Source organism: Trichosurus vulpecula, chromosome 6 (assembly GCF_011100635.1).
Source record: "Trichosurus vulpecula isolate mTriVul1 chromosome 6, mTriVul1.pri, whole genome shotgun sequence".
Classification (NCBI taxonomy): domain Eukaryota; kingdom Metazoa; phylum Chordata; class Mammalia; order Diprotodontia; family Phalangeridae; genus Trichosurus; species Trichosurus vulpecula.
The window spans coordinates 82,224,239-82,250,111 of NC_050578.1; the positions used below are offsets into that span (position 1 = coordinate 82,224,239).

The following is a 25,873-nucleotide window of genomic DNA, read 5'->3' on the forward strand; positions in this document are numbered from 1 at the left end:
CTAGGGTCACACAGGTGGCAAGTGTCAGAGGCTGGATACGAATTCAGATCTTCCTGATTTCAGTCACATAGCCCTATGCACTATGGCTCCACCTGGCTGCCTCTAAAATGAGAAGCATTCATCCCAAAGATAAATGGGATGCCTTGGGAGATAACAGTTTCCCTCCTCATTTGAGGGATTCAGGTGATAACTTGTGGCCATTTGTCAGGGATTCCAGGAAGCTATTTCACTCTCCAATACAGGTTGAATTAGACAACCTCTGGGGTCTCATCCAATTCTAAGATCCTGTGATTCCATGGCCCGTCCTAAAGAGAGTTTTATAATGGACAGATTTCAAGTCCAGATAAATATATGCAAATGGTGCCTCATCAATAGGCACACCAATAACATTACAAGGCCCAATGAAGAACCCAAATGAATCCTGCCTTCTGGGAGGATGAATTACACCAACCTACTTCCCACCATCTACTTTCATACCAGAGGGAGACAAAGATAAAGATAGATAGCTGGATGGATGGATGGATGGACAGACAGACAGATGGACAGGCAACAGAAGATAGACGATGGGCAATGGATGATGGACAATGGACGATAGATGGATGGATAGATGGATGGATGGATGGATGGATAGATAGGTAGACAGATAGATAGACAGACAGACAGATAATGTATAGCCATATCCATAACTATATCCATATCCCTATCTATATGGACAGCTAGGTGGCACAGTAGATAGAGTGCCAAGCCCAGAATCAGGAAGACCTGGGTTTAAATCCGGCCTCAGATGCTTACTAAGCTGCGTGACCCTGGGTAAGTCACTTAACCCTATTTGCCTCCGTTTCCTCATCTGTAAAATGATCTGGAGAAGGAAATGGCAAGTCACTCCAGTATCTCTGCCAAGAAAATCCACAAATGGGGTCACAAAGAGTCAGACATGACTGAAAACAATCAAGCAACAAATATGTGTGTGTATGTAGAGAGAGAGAGAAGAGTATGTGTGTATATATATAATGTAAATGTAATATACACATATACATTTTTGTCATTTAGTAATTTCAGTCATGTCCAACTCTTTGTGAACCTTTTTGGGAGTTTTCTTGAGGGAGATACTAGAGTGGTTTGCCATTTCTGTGTCCAACTCATTTTACAGATGAGGGAACTGAGGAAAACAGGGTTAAATGTTTGCCTAGGGTCACACAGCTACTAAGTGTCTGAGGTCAAATTTAAACTCAAGTGCTCCTGATCCCAGGCCCAGTGCTTCATCCACTGAGCCACCTACCTGCCCTACACACATACATATATACTCTTCATATGAAATAGAGGGGGAAGAGGCAGTTTTCCTACAGGAAATTCCTACATATATTTTATGAAGTGAAATTTTAAAAGTATAAACAGGATACAGGTATGTCAGGGGAAGAGACAAGAGAAGAGATCATGAAAATAGTTCCCCTAATGAGAGAGAAAGAATAAAGTAGAAGAAAAGGGCATCTTTACCTCTCACCTCGCTTATGATAACGGCCTCCTAAATGGCCTCTTGGCCACCCATCCACAGAGCTGCCAAACTCATCTCACTAATGCACAAGGGCTGACATCTTCAAAGAGCATTCCAATGTTCAGGGTGTGCAACAGACCATGGAAGGTTGCAAAACACTTTATTCTCATCATTTCAGTTGATTTAATATAAAATAGAAACTTCTTAGCCTGGCATTCAAGGCCTTCTAAAAGCTCTCTTTAGACTAACTCTAAGGCTCTTTATAGCCAAAACAGACCAGTAGCTGTTCCCCAATTTCATCCATCCCTCTCTTGTCTCCATGTCTTTTGCAGGGCAATCTGCCTGAGCCACATTCTCCCTACATATTCTCTTCCTTCATAGCTAAGCCCAAGTAACACTTGCTACATAAACATTTTCCTGATTACCTCCCCTCCTTCCCAAGGAAAAGTTCTCTTCCATCTTATTAATGATATTTTCTCTAGTTTTCTGCTTTTTATCTCACATCATGCTTAGTTGTGTGTGTGTGCCTACTAGTGGCTACTAGATTGTAAGCCTTTGAGGACATAAAGCTGCTATTCCTTATAAGTGCAATCCCCCACGTGCCTGGCACAATGCTGAATACACCACTAGTGATTTCCTTGGTATAGGGAGCCCCCAAGGAAGGAAATTCCTTCCATCACCAAAGATCAGCACCATTTCAGCAACTTAGTCTCTTAGGTCAAGTTGCCTAGAGCGCGGAGGTCAGTGACTTTTCCAGGGTCACATAGCCAATATATGCCAGAGATGGAACTTGAACACAGGTCTTCCTGACTAGTATACTGAATGATCAAAAGGGTCAAACCCAGCATGCATGCTAAGGCATCCACAAATTGATAAAGAAAGGTTTATTAGACTTCACTAGAAAATGAATAGCGCAGGGTCATTCTCACTATGGCACTGAAGGACAAAACCAATAACTACATGTTTTTTTTCCTAACACAAATTCAGGAGAACTGACCCATAATATACCAGAATACATGTAAAGTATAGATCATATCATAACAGGTTCTGTTGTCATTTTAAAGGAGAAAAATACTATGTATCTTGCATCCTGTTCCAACATAATCCACAACTTGAAGAGAACTTCATTATTCTAACTATAGAGGGTTTTTATCATGCTCGGATTATGGATTCAGACAGGGAATGGATGGACAATTTTAGAGTCCAGCCTCCTCATTTTATATATTAGGAAACTGAGATCCATAGACATTAAGTGACTTACCAAAAGTTATACTAACAGTAAGAGCCAAAGCCAGAACTTGAATCCAGAAACTCTGAGTGCAAGTTTCCTGTACTCTGCTACCAAGAGCAAGTCAGGAAAAAATAGAGAGTATGAAGGAAAATCTTCAATACCCAAGGAAACAAAACTGCCCACCAAAAATTGCCTAAGTCTAAATTGTTATTGGATGAACTCAGAATGATGGCTGGTACCCTCATGTCATCAGCTGGCTACTGTCTTTCTCAGGGTCCTGCTCAGAAAGGAATCAACTCCACACACTCAATTCTTCTGTTAAAGTTTATCTGAATGTATAGTGTGCAAAGGATCACAAATTAATTTCCCACAGGCTCTAGAAAGAGGTGATGACACCCACTGACCAGGGTGAGCACGGGAAAGCTAAAGAGCTGAGCTTTGGTTGGGCCAGTCAATTTCCTTGTCTTTGCTTCATTTTTCTTATCAATAAAACAGTAATATCGTGGGAAATTCCTTTCTTCAGGCCTATGTGCTGATGGTGGGATAGGTAATGGACTTTGATCTTATTGCTAACTGGCATCATAGAGGCAGATAAAGTATTCCATGAGGGAGGGATCATTACCAAGTATCTGGTGGAACACAGTAGAGTTTCTCTGTAATAGCAATGCCTGGCTTGGGAGGAACACTGCCTTATGGGTAGATGGCATTATCTGAGGCTTTTACATCACACAGTTCTAATTCGACATGTCTCAAGCACTGTGCTAGGCATTTGGGATAGAGGGAGAAAACCTAAAACATTCTTGCTCCCCAAGAGCTTAGAAACAAGTGCAGATAGATATGGATATAGATCTATATTGATAGATACAGTAGAAACAAGTGCAGACAGAGAGAGGCCAGTCTTCATCTACAGATATAGTAGAAATAAGTGCAGATACAGATAGCTGTATCTACAGCTATATAGTAGAAATAAGTACAGATCGATATATATGTATATATACATCATCCATATATACATATATAAAATAAAATAATACAAAGTAAAATCAGATATGTATACAGATATATATATGTATGTATATATATATATATATATATATATATATATATATATATATATTTCTAGACACATACATATATAAAAATATAACAAAATAAATACAAAGTGCCTTCCAAAGGCAATGTGAACTGGCGGGAATCAGAAAAGACCTCTTCTAGGAGGTGGCCCTCAGGTTAAGCCTTAAAAGACACAAGGGTATTCTGAGAGGCTGAGGGGAAAAGGGAAAATATTCCAGGCTTACAGGGGTGGGGAATGGCCCATATCTCCTGTGCAAAGGAAGAGATGAGATGTTGTCCATGGGGAAGTCCCAAGAAGCCTCTTTGGTTAGAATGAAATGTGAATGAGGGGGGTAACATGTGGTGTGATTAAGTTGCGCTAAGGCTGCTGGGACTGTTCATGTAATCATCCTGGTTGAAGGGGACTTATATTTTAGACTATAAGCAGTAGTGACCCGCCGAAGTTTTCTGAGCAGGGGAGGGACACGGTCAGAACTACGCTTGAGGAATATCAGTTTGGCAGCTGTTTGGAGGGAAGGTAAGAAAAAAGAGGCAGGGAAGTTGAGGAGACCATGGCGATGGTCTAGGCCCAGCCAAAGGGGCTGGGATGAGTAGAGGGAGGAGGGTGGATGCAGGAGACACTGAGGGGATGAGAGGGACAAGCTGGAGGCTGATGAGCTCATCAAGAAGGGGCATGGGAAGAGAGGAGAAGAGGTCCCAGCACAGAGGCCAGGTCACAGCCACACACAAGGGATGGGGCACAGAGGATGATTCTGCCCAGGAAATGGAGAAGGACCATATGGACTGGCCAAGAAGGCCACAACAGCACAGGAGAAGGAAGCCAAGAAGGGAGTAGATAGGGGGAAGGTCTCAAATAAAACAGTGTCAAATATTGCAGAAAGAACAAGACATTGGGCTGAGAAAATGAATAAAGAGGAGATGATCAACATAAGCCCTGACAATAGACAGATTTGTGTAAAAGCCCTTCATATGGGATATGAAATGGGATTGCCACTCTTCTCAGATGCCAACAAGTTCAATATTTAGATTCAGGTGGTAGTTACAGGGCACAGTGGATAGAGGGCAGGCTTGGAGTAAGGAAGAACTGCCCCATACACTTAAAAGCTCTGTGACCCTGGGCAAGTCACTTGACTTTTGTCTGCCTCTGTTTCCTGATCTGTAAAATGGGGGTGATAACAATAGAACCTAGGCAGCTGGGTGGCACCATAGAGTGCTGAGCCTAGAGTCAGGAAGATGCATCAATTCAAATCCAGTCTCAGACATTTACTGGCTGTGTGACCCTGGGCAAGTCACTTAATCCTGTCTCCCTCTGTTTCTTCATCTGTAAAATGAGCTGGAGAAGGGCATTGCAAACCACTCCAGTATCTTTGCCAAGGAAACCTCAAAATGGGATCATGAAAAGTTGGACGTGGCCAAAACTACCAAACAAGAACAAAAATAGCACCTAATTCTTAGGGCAGTTGTAAGGATGAGAAGAGATATCTGTAAAGTGCTTTGCCAACTTTGAAGCACTGTAAAGAAGCTATTGTTCATATACTGAAAAATGCATCATATAAAAATACTCATTTTCAAACATCCATCCTAACAATAAAGAGAGACAAGCAGAAAGGAAAGGAAGATCTCACAAGATATCATTTTAAGGGAAGGCGGGGAATGGGGAAAGCACCCATGGGGTGATCTGGAAGCTTTACCCAAACACCTTCCTACTAAATAACATGGGGTTTGGGACTGGACCCGTGATTTCACTGGAACTCCTGAATGAAGAAACTCCCTCTACCAATGCAGATAGCCCCCTTTTCTGAAACATGGAGTCTTAGAGAATTGCCTAGAGCCCAGAGAGGTTAAGTAACTTGCCAAGGCTCACAGAGCCAGTGTATGTGTCAGGAATTGAGGGACTAGTATCCAGTCAGCTATCTACCCACTACCCTATCCTGCCTCCCATTAAATAAATGGAAAATAAGATGCTTTCTATTTCTTTATACAGTTTAGATTACATGTCCCAGCCACCCCCAAACAATTACAGTCCTAGGGATAAAAGTAACCATAATTAAAACAGCAAGTACATTTCACATCCATAACAAAGGAAAATCTGAAGGGGAATGTAAAAATAAGAAGATATACCTTCTTCCACCTTGTGTCTACCCAACAGTGTGCTGTCCCAAACTCCAGGGCTAGAGAGAGCCTGCCAGGGACCCACCTTTGTGATCAGTACACAACTTTGTCTCCCATTGGAGAAGTCCTCACCTGGCTGTCTCTTTCCACTCCATCTCCTGCCCATCCACTGCCAGGAGCTCATCCAGTTCGGTGAAGAGCTGGGGGGGCGCCGGGCTGTCATCGTCCTCCCCCAGGATGAAGCGGATACGCTCTGCCGCAGGGGAGACTGCCGAGGTAAAAATACTACGGTTAAAGACGGGCGGGATAACCTGGAGGACCAAGGAACTATGACTGCGAGATCTTCTTTTTTCCCCAAAACTGTTAAGCTTCCCTTTGGTGTCTTCCTTGGACATCTTTCCCCCTCCTCTCTGTTCCTTTTTTTCTTTCTCACTTGGTCCTCTACTCTTTACCACTTTAAGGCTAAAATCATTCAAACTCTAGCTTATCTAGAGCTCTCTCCCGAAAGACAGATCCCAGCTTCAATTTGGTCTGCAAAAAGTAAGAAAGGACCTTTAGCCCTAGGTTCAGTCGAAGGCAGCCTACCCTTCCTCCCCTCCCTACTTTCCCACCTCATGAATTTTTCTTAATTGTTTGATAGAAAACCCAGCTGAGCCAATCACTTCTTCATTCAGCAGTGGGAGGGGACAAGGCAACATCCTAATGATTAGTTCTCCCACCACCACCACTTCTGTCCGCTGCCTGGAACCAGCGCTCCAACTGGCTCATGGCCACTCGGAACTGGCCAACTGCGAGGGTGGTGAAGGAATATTTAACAAACTCCGGCCTCTTCTTTACATGGAGACAGTGCCCCAAAATGTTTAGTCAGGCCTCAGTGCACTTGGAAAACAAGCCCAAGTAAAAGATTGTACACCTGAGTCAAAGAAAACCCATTTCCCAACATGCTCAAACCCATAATTGTATACCTTACCAGCTCCTTTTGACCTCTTCTTCTGAAAATTGTGTAATGAAAAACTAACTGGAATTTTTGTCGGGTCCTGGGATTTAGGAGTTATTCTGGCTCCAAGGGCACTAAGAAATGTGCCTGCGGTGGGATATGTCCAGGAGTTCAGACTGGCCTCAGGGGTGAGGAACCTGCAGGCTCGAGGTCACACGTGGCCCTCTAGGTCCTTAAGTTCATCTCTTTGACTAAATCCAGCTGGATCCCCTTGAGGACCTGGAGGGCCACACGTGGCCTCTAGCCCTAAGGTTCTCCACCTGTCTCTAGACTCTACTAGTGGAACACAAATCATACTAAGTGGGTGCTAGATTGCTCACATGTATCTACGTATTAGGGTCTGTTTAAAGGCATGTGTTTGTATACACTGATCTATGAACACAGGACAGGAAAATTCCTATAATCTACAAACTAAGCCAATGAAAAAAAAACAGTGCCTTGGAACAACAGAAGATGCCCATCATCTTGAACAGTGGTGTCAAATTCAAATAGAAATGGATGCTTATGAGATGCATATTGACTTAGAAAACCACAAATTCACCTCATCCATATTGTATCGTATTTTTATTTATTTTGTCAAGCATATCCCAATTACATTCTAGTCAGGTTCTGGCCACACTCGGTAGTTTTACCAGATAGTTTGATGCCTCTGCTGTGGAGGACATATGGGAAAACAGAGGTAAGAATGAAGTGGCAAGATAGGGGGAAGTCAAGATAGGAGAGTTTCCCACATGTAGTAGTGAAAGGAGTGTTCATGTGGCTGAAAAACATCCTAGAGCTTCCAAAGAAGCTAAAAATAAATTTTAGACTGTATTGAGTAGTATAAAGTGAGCTAGTCTAATCCATTCCCTAGGGAGACAAGAATAATAATAATAATAATAATAATATTTATATAGCTTATTACGTACCAGCCACTATGCTAGGGGCTTTATAATTATCTCACAAAAATACTTGGAGGTAGGTTCTATTATTATCCCTATTTTACAGATAAGGAAACAGGCAAATGGGTTAAGTGACCTTCCCAAGGTCACACGTCTAGTAGGTGTCTGAGGCTGAATTGTAATTCAGGTCTTCCTGACTCCAGGTCCAGTAGGGTCAAGCATCACCTCTGTACCATACTGACTGCATGGCCCTGGACAAATCATATAACTTTTCAGAGGCCCCAGGAGCTCTCTAGGATGATAAAATTCCAATACAGAAGAGTATTTCCTCACCAGGAGGTCCTTCCCCCAATGAAATCACAAGTCCAATCCAAAAAAGAAAAAAGTAAAAGAAAACCATAACTAATTGTAATGGAATGTTTGAGGCAGCATGGTGTCATGGGTAGAACACAGGAAGACTTAGGTTTGAATCCTGCATCAGATACTTACTACTTGTGTGACCCTGGGCAGGTCACTTAACCTCTAAGGTCCCTGGTAATCTCTGATCCTAGGATATTAACATTTCTTTCTTTTTCTAGGGCAGAGGAGTCAGCAACATTCCACAGGGCAGTATATAAATGTAATTGGGAGATGTTTAATGAAATAAATATATAATAAAAATAAATAATGTTAATTCGTGTTTTTCTAAGTCAATACGTGGCCTGCAAGGACCTGTTTCTATTTGCATTTGACACCACTGTCCTAGGGGGAAAAAATACAATATCCTAGGACTTTTATGTAGCAATATTATCAAGTACTCTCCTTTCCAGGTAGCATTTGGGAGGCAAAAAAAAAAAACAAACATGAAATGAGCCCATGGCAGACAGGATCCCAAATCCTGATAACAGAACCTTCTTACAAATGGAATATTCCGTCGATTTAAAATGTACTCACTCATTTTAATGGTTCTGAGGCTGAGAGTTACTAACGCCAGTTGCTGTTCACAACATTCACTATCAAGGATTCTTAAAATACCACAAGATTTTTGAAAATCTTGCAGAAAGTCCAAACTTTTTCCCCCTCTCCACACATTTCCTTTGACCTTACTAACCGTTCCCTCAAGATATCATCCTATACCTCTGGTTTCACAGCTAAACCAAAGAGTACTAACCACGCATCTTCTCCACCTCCTCACCATCTACTTGCTTCTCAGACCCTTCTTGGATCTCAACCACTCAGATGAAACTGCCCTCTCAAAAATCACCAGTGAATTCTTCATTTCCTAATCCAATAGCCCTTCCTCAGCTTCGACCTTTCTTGAACTTTTGAAGGCTTTGACAATGTTGGCCACCCTCATTCTGGGCCTTTTTCCTCATCCCTTCACTTTCATGTTTATATCCTGCCTTGGCTCACCTGTCTAACTCTTACTCCTAGTCTCATTTAATAGGGGCACCATAGTGAACAGAGCTCAAGGCTTAAAGTCAGGAAGACTCAACTTCCTGAGTTCAAATCTGGCCTGAGATACTTAATAGCTGTGTGACCCTGGGCCAGTCACTAAACCCTATTTGCCTCTGTTCTTCATCTGCAAAATGAGCTGGAGAAAGAAATGACAAACCACTCCAGTGTCTTTGACAAGAAAACCCCAAATGGGGTCACAAAGAGGCAGACACAACTTAAATGACAGAACAACTTGTTGAGACAAACAGGGTTAAGTGACTTGCCCAGGGTCACACAGATAGTAAGTGCCTGAGGCTGGATTTGAACTCCATGTTAAAGACTGTATGGGGTGGTAGTTGAAAGATAGGGAGAACTGAGTTCCAATCTTGCCTCTGCACACACAGGCAGGTTTTCTAGCACTGGAAAAAGCATGCAAACTCTCTGTGTCCCCAAGGAACTCTCTGAGACCCCAAGATGCAGAAAGAGAGCCAATATGCTTTGGTAAAGAGAGAACTTAATGGGAAATTTCCTTGACTGATGAAATTGTGAGTCCAGTTTTTTTTTACGTGCACACGTCTGAACAAGGGTGAAGATGACTCTGGAAATTACAAGCTTTAGCTTTACTTTTATACAAAGGCTCAGGAAGGATCTGTGACTTTTGTCAGAGCTCCCTCCATGATGCAGACAGAGACCCAGCTATGACTTAGCAGATTAGTCACAGGCTGTTGCTTAAGCCTCATGGAAGGTGAGGGACTTCCCCATGGAAAGTGTCTGAAGCAATCCAAGAACTCTAAGCCCACCTACGCCCAGTGCCTTCTCCTCTACAACAAGCTAATTTTTATCCTTGAGAGGAAAAAAAGTCAGAAATTCAATAAGAGAACACAATATTTACTGTGCCACTGTTTACGAAATTATATAAAAGCAGAATCTGTCCAGCTAATGCAGCATCCTTTATCAGTACAGGAAGCCTGGCAAAGGAAAGCTACGTAATGGCTATAATCAGGCTTAACTTGTTTTATTCTGTCCTGCCCACCACACTCAGCAATGAAAGAGAGAATTGTGGTTCAGACCACAGAGAACTTGAGGGGTGGTTCTTCTTGTGTGTCCTTAGTTCTCGAAGAAGACTGTGACATCTGGAAGATGATGCCATGACTTGCGAGTGAATTGGATTTAAGTGAGGCAGGGCTGTGCAAGGTCACCAGCCTCACTTTCTCCTCCAGAGCCATCTGGGTCCAGTGGCAAGACACAGATCAGGATGACTGGAGATTGTAAACCTGGCTGGAGGGTCATCCTAGGAGAGAAGGTTATCTTGTGTGGAAAGCCAACAAGTAAGATACATGTGATGGGAGTTTTCACAGATCAGCACAGGGTTCTGAACTCAAAGGAACCTTAAGAACTAGCTGGTCCCTTTGACAAAGGAGGAGATTAAGGTCAGCAGAGGTGTTATAACTGGCCTAAGGTCCCATAGGGAGCAGGTGGGATCTGAAGCTAGGCTTTTTCATACCAAATCCAGAGTTCTTTCTCCTGTGCCAACAGACCTCTTTGCCTAGAATGTCTACCCTCCAATGCAATACTCCATCTCCCATCTCTGCATCTTTGCCTAGGCAGTACTTCATGCCTCAAACACTCTGCCTTCTCACCTCTGCCTCTTACTTTACTTGGCTTCCTTCAAGACTCATCTCAGACACCATCAACTGCAGGAGGCTTTCCTGATCCTTCCAGTTGTGGACACCTTATCCTCTCAGAGCTCCTCCTATCAACTCTGCCTAAAAATGAATGAATGAATGAGGCATTTATTAAATGCTTAGTACGTTTCAAGCACTGAAGCTAAAAGGGGACACAACAGAAAAGTCAGACAGTCCCTACTCTCAAGAAACTCATATGCTAATAAGGAAGATAGCACATATGGAAGGTCTCAGCTGCAAGTCAGGTGAAAAAGTCCAATGGTCCTTGGAGTACAGTGGAAAATGAAATGTCAATGCCTCTTTAATGTTATTATTCAGTAATACCATTCCCATGGTTCTTGGGTTCATTAACACCCCCCCAGTATGATTCATGCAGCCGTAAGGGCTGTAGGGGTCAGTTGTAGACCAAATGTTGCTAAGCCATTATCAGTGACCCAGATAATGTCTCTTGAGAGCATCAAGTTTGGAGTCAGCACCAAAGTGATGGGCAGACCTAATAATCAAGTTATATTTCACGGGGACATTGTTGAATTAGAGACAAAAAGAGTTTAATAAGGATAAGGACAAGGCAGAGCATCACAAGGTTATTATATTTTTAAAAAATCTAAGGATCCCTACAGATGATCAATGATCAGGAGTCAACATTGTAACATGGTTCAATTCCATTCAACCCTACTATGTGCCAGCCCCTGGGTTGGGGGTTGAGAATACAAAGACCAAATCTAAATAATCCGTTCTGCAAGTGCTTATATTTTATTGGGAAGTGTGTGATGAGGGGTAGGTGGACAAGATACAAGTACACAGAGAGGCAGCTAGGTGGCACAGTGAATAGGGCACTAGACCTGGAGTCAAGGAGACCTGAGTTCAAATCAGGGGTATGATGGTAAATGTTTAACAATCAGCCCTCTTCATCTGCATCATGAATATTTTCTCCCAACAAAACAATACATGACTTGTATCACTGGAGATTTCCAAAGTATGAAATGGTCACACTGATAATTTAACAATGAGCTATCTCAAGCAGGTTCAAGTTGGATTCAGCACACCCTTGGTTGAAATCCTGCCTCAGACACTTGCTAGGCCTGGAGAAGTAGCTTAATCTCCACCTGCCTTAGTTTCCTAATAGGTAAAATGAGGATAATAATAGTACCTTTTATCCAAGGTTATTGTGAGACTAAGGTGAGATAATGTTTGCAGAGCACTTTGCAAACCTCAAAACCCTCTATAAACACTAGCCGTCATTATTACAGGGTGTCCCAAAAGTCTTAGTGCAGTATTAAGCTATTAAAGTTTCTATGCCTATGCAAACACACATATATACACTAACTACCAAAAAAGGGAGCAGGGAAAACACTAGCAACTAAAGGGATAAGAATATGCTTCCTACAGGGGATAGCACTTGGGATTTTACAACTAGTGACAGTCTGACTGACCTGTAGGACAGTTTGGCTAACAATGATCATTTTGGAGATTCTAAACAGATAATTCATTATTTCCCAGCTGCTCAAGTCCAAAGTCCCAGAGTCACCTTGGACTCTTTCTTTTCATTTCCCCCTCTATCAGATGGTCAGGTAGTACTTCTTATCTATTCTTCCTTCAAGGCACCTCATTCATCCTTCCCTTCCTTTTCATTGCCACTCTAGCCCAGACCCTCATCACCTCCACTCTAGCTGGGACCCTCAGCGCCTCAAGCTTGGATCACTGCAGCAGTTTCATAGCTGGCCTCAAAGCCATTCACCACTCCCAGGGTAATCTTCTTAAGACAATGATTTCATCATACCATGCCTTAGCTCAAGACACCCCAGTGGTTCTCCATGACCTACAGGATAAAGTTTAACTTTCCATCCTTCAGCTTGGAGCCTGGGGAACAAGAGCTTCTGTTCTTTGCTCCTTTGATCTTTCCTGTTTTAGGTGAAGGAAATTAGAGATGATTATGACTTTGTGACCTTTAAAAGGTCAGGAGAATGAGCCACCAGAGACTGGGAGCTGGACTCCATGCCAGGATTTGACAGAAGCCAGAGAGTGAGGAGTAAAGTTCTAAACCACCTTCCTGGCCAAGTGCAGCAGTGGCAGAGATGGCATTTGGCATTAAGAAGGGACCTTGATTGGGAGGATTGCAATGGAGAAACTGGTTTATACCAGTTCTTCCCAGGGACTGAGATAGTAGAGTTCCCAGGACGGTACGTCCCCTGAGTGTTGAGGGAAATGTTTGTACTTCTATTCTTGCTATGCCTGTGAAGTAAAGATCCCTTTGGAAGAGCTTAAAAAATAAAATAAGCCTCCTATCCTTGCATTCACGTCACTACGTGATAGGACCCTGCCCTCCTCCTACTGTCTCCAGCTCCTCTTCAGCATGGATCTTTCACTCTAATCCGGCATTCTCCCTGTGTTCTGGAAAAGCTACATCCACTCCTAGCTCCAGGTTTCTCATTAAGCCTTCCTGAAAGTTCGGTCTCCTCCAACTTCTACATCTTGAACAACCCATCTCAAGCCATACCTCTTCTCCAAGGTTTTCCTCAACCAGCCAGGTGGTGAAATGGATCAAACACTGTAGCTAGAATCAGGAAGACCTGGGTTCAAATTCAGCTTCAGACACTTACTAGCTATGTGACCCTGGGCAAGTCACTTAGCCACTATATGCCTCAGTTTCCTCAACTGAAAATGGGAGTAATAACAGCATCTAGCTATTGTTGTAAAGATCAACAGATAATATTTGTAAAGTACCTGGCATACCATAGACACTTGATATATATTTTTTCCTTCTCATTGCAGTCTAGTTTCAGGGTTCCTTTCTCTGGAACCTTATAGCAACTCCTATTTGTACCACTTATTTTGTCCTTAATCATGTCCTTCCATTAATTGTTACTTAACTCTTATATAACCTGACTTCCCTGGTCGATTGGGAGGTCCTAGTGGGATGACTTAGGATTCCCCGTAAGTCCCTCATGTAGAACTATCCACATAGTAGGCATTCTATCCTTTGTGAATGAATGAATCAATGTCAAATGAACATTGACCATTTCTAGGTACATAAAAGCATAACTATGAAAAGGAGAGCTTCTACAAAGAGTTTAACACCATCCCTGGCAAACAGTAAGTGCTTAATACTTGTTTGTTAACTAATACCCCCAAAGTGGAAATTTGTATCTTAAATTTATGTCAGATGTTAAGAGGGATATTCTGCAAGAACCCCGAAGAAGGATGCCTTCTGACCTTTTGCAAATGGAAAGCTAAGAATCAACAACACTTGTTGTTTATTATATGAATTTAATTGAAAGCACATCAAAATGATATGCTTTAGCTAACATGCTAAGCAACTCTGTCCTATTTGGGGCTTTGTTTGGTGCCTTCCTGCTGAGATCACCTCCCATTTACACTGCTTGTATCTTGTGTATTTCTCCTTTTTTGGTAGGTTGTCTCGCCCATTAGAATGGGAGCTCTTTGAGCCTTTATCCTTTGCCTTTCTTTGTTGTCTCACATGTGTACATGTCTTTGCCTTTCTTGGGATCTTCACTACTTAACAGAGTGACACATAGAAAGCATTAGATAAATGTTTGTGGACCAGTCAATGAATCCATACTGACTGAGTACCCATCATGCTCAAGACAATTGGCTTAGCTACCAATTGTGGTCACCTATAATGGTGCAAAGAACCATGAAACATGATTTCTGACCTCAAAGAACATACGATCTAATTGAGAAGTTAAGACAACAACCTACAAAAAAAAACTAGAAGAAAAACACCAGAGGTAAACAACACTTTAGCGTCCAAAGGCAGGATGTGCTGAACTGTACAAAACAAATCAAAAGGGAATTCCGAGGAGGGAGAACACACAACGATGCATGCGATAGTTTAAAGAGAGGCTGGTGGCATATTCAGCTTATTATTGCTATCATCCATTTGTGAATGTGTCCTTTTATTTCTGAAGGAGGAAACATCCAACTGTGGCCGCCCTGAAGGCTACCCATCAATAAGAGATAATGAGTATAATGAACAATTCCTGCCTAGCGGGAGCCTGGGAGCTGGTAGGGATGTTTACATGCATATGACAGGCAAGCCAGGCAAATGAGGGCTCCTGGGGCTGGAGATTTTCTATTTAAGAACCTTGGACCACCATTTTAGGAAACTGGCAAAAGAAAACAAAATGGAAAGGATAAATTAGATATGTAGACATATAATTTATATATAAATATCTAATTTATGTATATTTATATATAAATATATAATTTATAATATATATGTATAAATATATAATTTATATGTAATATATAATGAGTATGCACTTGCACATGTATGTATACGAATGTGTATATATGTACACACACACCAATGAAACTCCTATCCTCATACCTTCCGTTCACTTGTATATACCTGCTATGCACAAAACTAATTGTACAAAGTGTCCCAAAAGTCCTAGTGTAGTTTGAAGTTTTAATATCTTAGATGGCTTTAAAATAGCTTAAAGCTACACTATATTTTGGGGACACTGTTGTCTCTCCCATTAGAAGGGAAGCTCCTTGAAGGCAAGGACAATGTTTTGGCCCTTTTTTGTACCCCAGTAATCATCAGTGTCTAGCATATAGTGAACTCTTTATAATTACTACTTGACTTGACTTAACCTCTCTGCGCCTCAGTTTCCACATCTGTAAAATTTAAGGGTTGGATTTGGCCTTTAAGGTCTCTTTTCACCTTGAAATGTATAATCCTATAACTGCTACAATCAATCTTCATAGACTATACAAGCATAAATGAAAATAGAGACATTCCTTTTCATCTTTTTAAACGCTAAAGGTAGAGATGGTATAGACGTAGATGGATAATACATCCACTATATATACTATATCCATATCTATATAGACATATATACAATATATCTGTATATATGTATCCAGTGTGTATATATATATATAGTATCAATATAGATATATACATATATGTATGTATATATACATATACACAGACTATATATATTAGAGACATAGCCAATAAAGGAAGTATGTTAGGGGGCTCTGGGTTCAAATCTTTCCACTATCATTTACTAGCTGTGTGACCCTAGTCATTTAACCTCTCTGAACCTCAGATTCCTCATCTGCAAAATGAGGGGTTTGGATTCGATAGCCTCTGTGGTCCCTTCCTGCTGTAAATATATGATGTTGTGCAGCTAGATAGATAGACAGACAGACGGAGGTAGATAGATAAGCAGATAGATAGATAGATAGATAGATGGATAGATAGATAGATAATTCCTGTCTACGTGTCATCATCATTGCCACATTAATTACAATATCATGATTTTCCATAGAAATAGAATTCAGAAAGGACACATAGAGGTCATAGAAATCCTTTGCCGGCTGCTAAGTTATGTTTACCTATGTCAGATAATGACTATATTCTCTGAATAGAGCTAATTATTACCATACTCTCTGAACAGCTAGATCAGGCAATTAATTTTTTTCAAGTTAGTCAAGACAATAAAACCATTTAACAGCACTCATTAAGGCAGGTAATTTAAATACTACTTAACTTTCCATGTACTAATAAGCTCCCACTCAAGAAAATCTGTCAGTTATAACGATTCCTCTTAATAAAGTATGACAGCAATACCCAACTCAATAGCATTATAGCATGAACAGTTGAGAGCACATTCAAATAACTTACCATCTCTATAACATGCCCCCTGTACTCCCAACATCTCCTCCATTGAAATCTTGAACTCTGACCCTTAAGAAGTATGGCTCTGAACATAAGCTTTTACCTAATTTTGCCTGGAACCAAACCTCCATGCCACTCCCTGATCATCTTCATGCCATGATGCTGCACATGTTCCCCACTCTCATTTAGTTCTCCTCTCCGTATTATCTTCCTCAAACCCCTATTAGAATGTAAGCTCCCTGAGATAGATACTGTCTTGCTTGTACTTGTATTTTATCCCCAGAGCTTAGCTCAGTGCCTGGCATAGTAAGTAATTAATAAATGCTTTATCTATCCATGAATGCATCCATTCATCTATCTATCCACCTATTTATCCATCTATCCATCCATTCCATCTATCTATTATCTACCTATCTATCTATCTATCCATCCAGCTCTGATACTTGGAAGCACAACCATTTCCCCTACAGATAACAAGACACAAAGGAAATTGGCAGCTGGACAATAGAAGTCTTTGTAGAGTATATTGAGCAAATTATCCACCATCTTTGTGCCTTCCTTCAACATTTCTAAAATGGAGAAAGCAGAACTTCCTTAAGACCTATTTCACTAGGACATCATGAGCACTGATGACATGAACACTTAGAATTCTTAACAAAAAATAGAGGGAGGTCAAACTCCATCCTTAAACATAACTACCCTTTATTCTTCCAATCTATGCACAGAGCTTTGAAAAGGGTTTTGACAATAGTTTTAGCCTACATAATATAGGTATGAAAAGAGAAAATCCATGCTCTATAAGTATATTTGCTCTCTTCTACAATGCTTCCAAGGCAACCATCAAGAAGTGGTCTATGATCCTTCTATGAGCTAAGTAAAGCCTACAAAATTCCAGGACATCCTTAATGGGAAACCATTCGCACTACTCATTATTACTGACTCTGCACTCTGTCCTCAAATTGGGAAGAAGTGATGCCCATCTACATCCAAAAGAATAATACTAAAAACCAACAGAGACACTAGAATTTAAAGGACCTTAACTGTCTTCATAAAATAAGGTGACAAGTACCTAGATATCTGAGGAACTCATTTGGTAAGAGATGCTAATCTTTTCCATTCAGTCTCAGAACTTAGCATGGCTTTTCTTCTGTGGTTTGTGTTTTTAAAAAAAAAGGGTGAGGAGGAAGAGAAAGAGGAGGAGGAGGAGAAGGAGAAAAAGAAGGAGGAAGAAGAGGAGGAGGAGGAGGAGGAGGAAGGATAGATCTTATCGATAAGAAAATCCAAACATTCTCTCTTAGTTCATTCTATTCTGAGACTTAGTATTCCAACAGCTTTTCCTTGGATCTATTATGGAAGTAAAAGGGAGCAGATTTCTTCTGCCCTTCCCCCTAGCAACTAAGGTAGCTGCTCACACGTGTGAGGACTCTCAAGGGCCTGATTTCCTCTTCTCTTTGTGTTTGTTTCCCTGACAACACTTGACCTAACAGAAATCTGGAGATGGGCATTTCTAGCCTGGTTAAAGATGGCATGAGTTGGAAAGGCTGGAATTTCCTGAGTTCAGGTGCTGTTTGCCTAGCAAGAAGCAATCTCTGCAACAACTTTTTAGAGGGAATGATGACCATTGCAGAGGAAGAAATATGAACCATGAGTGAATTGCTTTTACATTTTAGTGTTGAGGTAAAGGTGCAAAGCTTACTTGGCAACCTCACAAAGCACTTCACATTTGAATTGTTGAAGGAGTGAAATATTCACCTCCCAAGATATTATTATTGGAGTTTTGAATTATTGTTTCATATTTTAAGTATCGGTTAGTATCATGATTATAAGTTTTTTTAATGTTTTAATCATTTCTTTTATAATGAAGGAAATAGATAGCTGTCCTATTCCTGATCTACTTTGTACAGTACCTATCTAGAAGGAACCCTGTTAATCCTTCTGGGCCATGAGCTAAAACTAACTGTGAAGAGGTTTTCCCAAGTCCTCCAGTGTGAAGACATAATGACCCAGATAGTACAGAAGAATCTAAATCCCTTCTTTGGGGCCAAGCTCCACCAGGGCTGAACCTAATCCACTGGAGCCCAGAACTGGCACACCTTACTCAGGGAAGGCAGAATACACAAAAGGCCACAGATTGTGAAAAGATTTTAAATTTAATATCTTATCTAGAGAAATAATCCGAAGTGACTTCCTTTCCTACTAAAGGGGATGATAAATGGAGAAGCTATCAGCCTGGAAAAACCATTGTTTGTTGGCAGTTTTAAAAGCATTTGATTCAAAAGGCTCTCTTCCAACAAGGAGTCTCCCATGTGTATATCAAAATAATAAATGGGGGCAGCTAGGCAGCACAGTGAATAGAGCAGTGGCCCTGGAGTCAGGAGGACCTGAGTTCAAATCCAGCCTCAGACACTTGACACTTAGTAGCTTTGTGACCCTAGGCAAGTCACTTAACCCCAACTGCCTCACCAAAATAAAATTATTTATGATACCTTAAAAAATGCAACAACAGAGATAACTTTGTTCCACGGTATTCTAAGGTGGTATTTTCTTCAGTGGTCTTTTGGACCTCCTTTTCCATTTGGCTAATTCTGCCCCTCAAGGCATTCTTCTCATTGGCTTTTTGGAGCTCTATTGACATTTGGGTTAGTCTATTTTTTAAGGTGTTATTTTCTTCAGTATTTTTGGGGTCTCCTTTAGCAAGTCATTGACTTGTTTTTCATGGCTTTCTTGCATCACTCTCATTTCTCTTCCCAATTTTTCCTCTACTTCTCTTATTTGCTTTTCCAAATCCTTTTTGAGCTCTTCCATGGCCTGAGACCAATTCATATTTTTCTTGGAGGCTTTTGATGTGGGCTCTTTGACTTTGTTGACTTCTGGCTGTGTGTTTTGATCTTCTTTGTCACCAAAAAAAGATTCTATCGTCTGAGACTGTTTTCACTGCCTGGCCATGTTCCCAGCCAACTACTTGACTCTTGAGCTTTTTGTCAGGGTATGACTGCTTGTGAAGTAGAGAGTACTTTGTCCCAAGCTTTAGGGGCTATGCTGCTGTTTTCAGAGCTACTTCTACTCCACTGTCACTGCAAGTTCTGCCACAACAGTGCTCCTCCTCCCCCAAGAACCACCAACCAGGATCACAACCCAGATCCAAGCAGGGCAAAGCAAGAGAACCTGCCTCTGCACCAGCAAAGAGATCCTTGCACTCCCGCTCTGATCCGCCACTTGATTCCTCCCACTATGTGAGCCAGGGACTCTGGAACCAGCTGATGCTGGAGCTCTGGAAGCAGCCACAGAAGCTTCCTGCTGCTGCTGCCCACCACTACGCCACCTCAACCACCCCCAGGGCTCTCTAACCCAATCCAGCAGTTTTCCCACTAACCTGCTCCATGGTCTTTGGTGTTTGTGGGTTGAGAAGTGTGGTAATTGCTTCAGCTCAATGATTCATGGCCCTCTGGCCTGCTCCACCTGACTCCCCATCTGGTTGGTCCTGGCACAGCCAATGCTGGGCTGCACTCCACTCCAGCACCTTGCGATAGACCCTTCCCAGCAACCATCCAGGCTGTCCTGGACTGGAGACCTGCTTCCCTCTGCTATTTTGTGGGTTCCGCAGCTCTAGAATTTGTTAGGAGCCATTTTTACCGGTATTTGGGGGGATTTGGGGGAGAGCTTAAGCAAGTCCCTGCTTTCCAACCACTATCTTGGCTCTGCCTCCACTCCATGGTACTCTGATTATTGCTATTACATTATACATAAAACAGAGAGACATAAATTCACCATAGGTATGGATCACTTTTGTCAATGATATCCAGTGAAAAGTACAAATTGAGAAGGCTTCCCCCTAGATGCCAAAGGCTTCCCGAATTCCTGTTTGTGAAAGGTGCTGTGCTGGTTGCAGTAAGCCATAGACCACTACAGGGTCTCTTCAGTGAGAGTAGTAACCACTCCAAAGAGTTTGACCTAATTCATTTTGCTGCTGGCTCAATGTCTTGACATCCTGGAGCCCACTTACAAAGAGCGATGTTGAAAATTCTGATAATAATCACTCAGATCGATACCGCTCTTGAGGTTTTCAAGGTGTGACTCTCATTACCATCCTATGAGGCAGGTAGGCTCACTATTATTATTATTATTATTATCATCATCCCCATTTTACAGATGATAAAACTGAGACTCCAGGAAGTTAAGCTCCTTGCCCATGATTGTGTAGCTAGTAAGTGTCAGAACCAAGAATTTGTCACCATTTCTAAGACATCAACTAAGGAGAGTCCAGTCATAACTGATATTAAAACTACCTGTGGGCAAAGTTAACCTGTGCTCCCTGGAGGTCCTCCGTACACACTTCCCCACCTAACTCACCCAGTAGGGCAGCTAGATGGCTCAGTGGGTGAAGTTTCAATATCAGGACAACTGCCATGCTAATGCACCAACTAGAATGCATTAAAGACAGCTATGTGACACAGAGGATAGAGAGCTGGGCTGGGAATCAGGAAAAACTGAGTTCAAATTTGGCATTAGAATGTGTGATGCTGGGCAAGTCATTTAACCCTGTTTGCCTCAGTTTCCTCATCTCTAAAATGAGCTGTAGAAGGAAAAGGCAAACCACTCCAGTATCTTTGCCAAGAAAACCCCAAATGGGGTCACAAAGGGTTGGACAAGACCTGAACAACAACAAATTGACCAAGTTTCAATGCGGTGGAAGCTTCCTCTGGTCAATCTAAAATGACTTACCCTGGCTCTTAACCATTCTGAGATTAGACTGCCATATCCATAAAACAATGGGCTGGGCAACCATACACATTTAAGAGGGAAAATCAAGTAACTGGCTTATAGGAATTGGGTCATAAGGGTGACAGGGAACGATTGCTTGCTGGACAAGGGAGAAAATGAAGCATCAATCAGAAAGGAAAAAGCAACTGCCAGACAGTAACTTTGTTCTATAAAACCAATGAATTCCCTAGTCTCTAAGTGGCCCAGCCATCATCTGAGTTTGCTTTTAATCTCCCATTTCCCCATCCATTTATTTTTGGTCTGATAGAGCTACCCACGGTAAGGCATGGATGATGAATCATTCTGCTAGCAGGGAACACGTCAGCATTTTCTCCACGTTCCACTCGGACCAATTATCAGTATAATTTATACCTTGAGGTTGCTAATGTCAGACTCGATTCCCATCAACATTACAAAAAAACTTTAAGATTCTCAAAATAAACCACACAGACTTACTCCCACATATCCTATACCTGCCTCCTATATAAAACTGCCAAATTTACAGCTCCAATATCAGAACAAATGCCATGCCAATGCAATCAATTAGACAGCATTAGAGACAGTTAGATGGCACAGGGGAATAGAGTGTTGGGCCCAGAGTCAGGAAGACCTTAGTTCTAATCTAGCCCCAGACATGTACTAGTTATCCAACCCTCCCTGTGGAAATCACTTGACTTTTGCCTGCCTCAGTCCACCCAACTGTAAAATGGGGATAATAACAGCATCCAGCTCCCAGAAATGTTATGACGAACAAATGAAATATTTGTAAAGCAATCAGCACAGTGCCTAACACATAGCAGGTGCTTAATAGATACTTATTTCCTTCCTTTTTTTCTTCCTTCTTTCCTATCCATGAAGGATTCTCCTGCCAGAAATATTCTTACAAAAGGTGCAAGGATATAAGCAGCCCTAACATAATAGTACATACCTGAAAATACGTTTAGAGCCCTCTGACCTCTTTCCCACATCACAAAAAATTTCATCCACCTCCTCAAGGTGGTAAAAACTAACCATCTTTTAGAGTAGGAGGTCTTAACCCGAAGTTCATGCACTTCTTCTTAAAAATAACTATTTCAATATAATTGGCTTACTGTATAATCTTGAGAATTGAATTTAATCTATTAATAAAAGTCTGAGGAGGGGTCCACAGGCTTTACCAGACTGCCAAAGGGGTTCGTGATGCAAAAAAAAAAGATTAAGGAACTCTGGTTTTGTGCCTATAGGTTTAATTTGAAAATGGTGCCTTGGGGCAGGATGGGTAGGGGAGAGCAATAGGGGGAAGTTACCACGGGAACCTTCATTGATGATAATAATTACAGTTAGTGTTATAAGGTTTACAAGTCACTCTATATACATTATCTTATCTGTTCTTCATAACTGAAACAGGTACTATCCCCATTTTGGAAATTAGAAAACTGAGTGTCCAAAGTGTTAACTGGCTGGCCCAGGGTAATATAGCTAGTAAGTATCTGAGGGGGAATTTGAACGCAGGTCTCCATGATTGCAGGTCCACCTCTCTCTCTGCTACATTACCATACACTGTGCTGACCAATTAATGAATCAATAAATATTTGTTAAGTGCCTACTATGTGCCAGGCACTGTGCTAAGAGCCATGGCTACCAAAAGAGGCAAAAAGCAGTCCCTGTCCTCAAGGAGCTTACAATCGAATTTACAACATGCAGACAAATATGTACAAAGCAAGCCAGAGACAGGATAACTAGGAGAAAATCAAAAGAGGGAAGGCACTTGGTTTGGGGGTGGTGGGGAGGGGTGTGGGAGGGGTTGGAAAACTTCCCGTAGAAAGTGGGATTTTAGTTGGGACTTAAAGGAAGTCAGGCAGGTCAGTAGGCACTGTCAGTGGTGCTGATGCTGGAGCTGTAAATTTAGCGGCTTTATGTAACAAGTGAGATTCTGGATCTTCCCAGAAATGGTAACACTTGAGGAGTATAATTTTCTAACCATTTATAGTAGCAGAATGAATACCAGTCAGTGATCACCCTGAATGAAGCCCTTGTACCTTTTTTTTCCTGATGACAGGAAGCATGGGGAAAGGAATCAAGGATTGGATTTGAGTCAGGAAAGCCTGAGTTGGAATTCTACCCCAAACAATTGCCAGTTAAACGACTCTGGGAATACACTCTCTCAATCTCAGTTTTCTCATCTGTAAAATAGGGATAATCATAACACCTGGCTCTCAGGGTTGTTAAAAGGGAGGGAAATGAGATAGTTGTAAAGTGCTTAGTGCTGCGCCTGATGCGTAGTAGGTGCTTAAGAAATGCTTGTTCCCTTCCTACAAATCATTTTCCTTATAACAAACTTGTTAGGTAGATAGCACAAATATTACTATCGATTCCATTTTGCAAGTATCAAAACTGAAGCTCAAACTGGGTAGTGACTTACCTGAGCTGGGATCCAACTCACTCTCTGCCCAATGCTCTTTCCTCAAGGCCATGCTTTCTCTCTCACTACACTGTATGCTGAAGCATTCAAACTTAAATAATTTCTAATCTCTCTCACCCCAATGCACCTCCAATTACAATTTTTCCTAGGAACGCAATTATCCTGAAGCTCTCTATCTCAAGCCTCCCACTCAGCCAAGTCATTCTCTACACAACTGCTCAAGCACAGGTCTGCATGGGTCCAGTCACCCTCCTACCCTATGAATTCCAATGGCTACCCAGTACCTTTTTAGTCAAATACAAATGTGTGTCTCATTGAAAGCTCCCTACAACCTGGTGCCAACCTACCTTTCAGGCTCATTGTGTCCTACTGCCCTTCACACACCTTCTTGTCCAGCAGAAGGAAGAAATGGAGGAAGGAGAGAAGGGGGAAAGGAAGGAAGGAAGGAAGGAAGGAAGGAAGGAAGGAAGGAAGGAAGGAAGGAAGGAAGGAAGGAAGGAAGGAAGGAAGGAAGGGAAGGAAGGAAGGAAGGAAGGAAGGAAGGAAGGAAGGAAGGAAGGAAGGAAGGAAGGAAGGAAGGAGGGAGGGAGGGAGGAAGAAAGGAAGGAAAGGAAGGAAGGAAGGAAGGAAGAAAGGAGGGAGGGAGGGAGGAAGGAAAGAAGGAAGGAAAGAAAGAAGGAAGGAAGGAGGGAGGGAAGGAAGGAAAGAAGGAAGGAAGGAAGAAGGGAGGAAGGAAGGAAAGGAGGGAAGGAAGAAGGGAAGGAAGGAAGGAATGGAGGGAGGGAGGGAGGGAGTGAAGGAAAGGAAGGAAGGAAGGAAAAAATGAAGGAAGGAAGGAAGGAAGAAAAGAAGGAAGGAAGGAAAAAGGAAGGAAGAAAGGAAGGAAGGAGGGAGGGAGGGAAGGAAGGAAAGGAAGGAAGGAAAGAAGGAAGGAAGGAAGAGAGGGAGGAAGAAAGGAAGGAAAGGAAGGAAGGAAGGGAGGAAGGAAGGAAGGATGGAAGGAAGGGAGGGAGAGAGGGGAGGGAGAAAAAGAGGGAGAAAAGAAGGAAGGAAGGAAGGGAGGGAGGGAGAGAGGAAGGAAGGAAGCAAGTCTCTGATCACAAGGGGCTCATGTCTAGGGAGCCTCTACATACAGGAGGGCTCTACTGCAAGTTCACTGAAAGGACCCCACAGTCCTTGGGGCACAATGACAAAGCAGATGGCCATGCATCCTTCTTTAACATCAACTCCACTGATAAAATCCTATCCATTTTGGACATTGAGCTATCTGCTTGTGCCAAGGTCAAGGACCTTGAGTGGCAAAAAGTGTTAGGTTTTTTCCAGGTCTTCAATAGCTGTGGCTGCTGACATGAGGGCTGCAGCACCTCAGAGGCTACTTCCAGGTCACATTTACAGACAGCTGATAATTCCCTGAATGGTGGCCACAATGGTGGGCCTGGAAGTAGGGCAGGTGAGGTGGGAGGCACTGTTACCCTCCCTTAGAATGAGGGCAGGGACTATTTCTTCAGTATCCCTACCAGATAGCGCAGTGCAGAGAATGTAGTAGGTGCTTAATAAATGTTTGTTGATTGTGTTCAACGAAGTTTCCAACCCTCTCCTTGAAAGGTTTCCCTCTTCTCAAATGTTATACTTTGAAAAGCTTTCCTGGCCAAGAGATTCGGTCTTGGGAAAGCCATCTGTTATGAGTTTCAGTGGCTACTACAAACCACTAGCCAGGAATATAGCGAACAAAAAGCCCTTTCAAAACCTGGTAAAGAAAGTTCTGCCAGAAAGGTCATAACCTTAAGTTCACTTCCGAAAAGCCACTACATTTCAGGATTGTGAGTTACTAAGCAGCTCTGGGAGGTATCGAGTTTGTTGAACCAGTTTTCAGCATAAAGTGATTAGCTAAGATTTTAGAGGGGTTTTGCTATTGTGTTATTGCTGTTTTCCTTTCCCCAAGGAAAGTGGTCTCATTTGTTACGGAAATAAATTTCCTACAAATCTGTGCTCATGGTTAACCCATAGAACGCTTACAGAAAACTCAATCAGAAGTGCCAGGGCACCTCCAGTAGCATCCCTCTAACTCGGACACTGAGAGCAGGCTGAGCACTCTCAAAACCCAGAGGAGGAAGAGTCACAAATACAAAAAGTGTCCTGTTAACACTAAAGCCTTTTTGCCACAGCTCTT

The 25,873-nt window shown here is 42.1% G+C and overlaps 1 protein-coding gene across 1 annotated transcript in view; it reads right to left on the minus strand.

The window, feature by feature from the left end:
- SLC4A4 (solute carrier family 4 member 4) overlaps positions 1–25,873 on the minus strand; it is a gene marked incomplete in the record, with an annotated part of 320,448 nt that overhangs the window by 230,368 nt on the left and 64,207 nt on the right. The window contains 1 exon segment of the mRNA XM_036762520.1: positions 6,042–6,177. Coding sequence (XP_036618415.1) covers positions 6,042–6,177 — 136 coding nt within the window.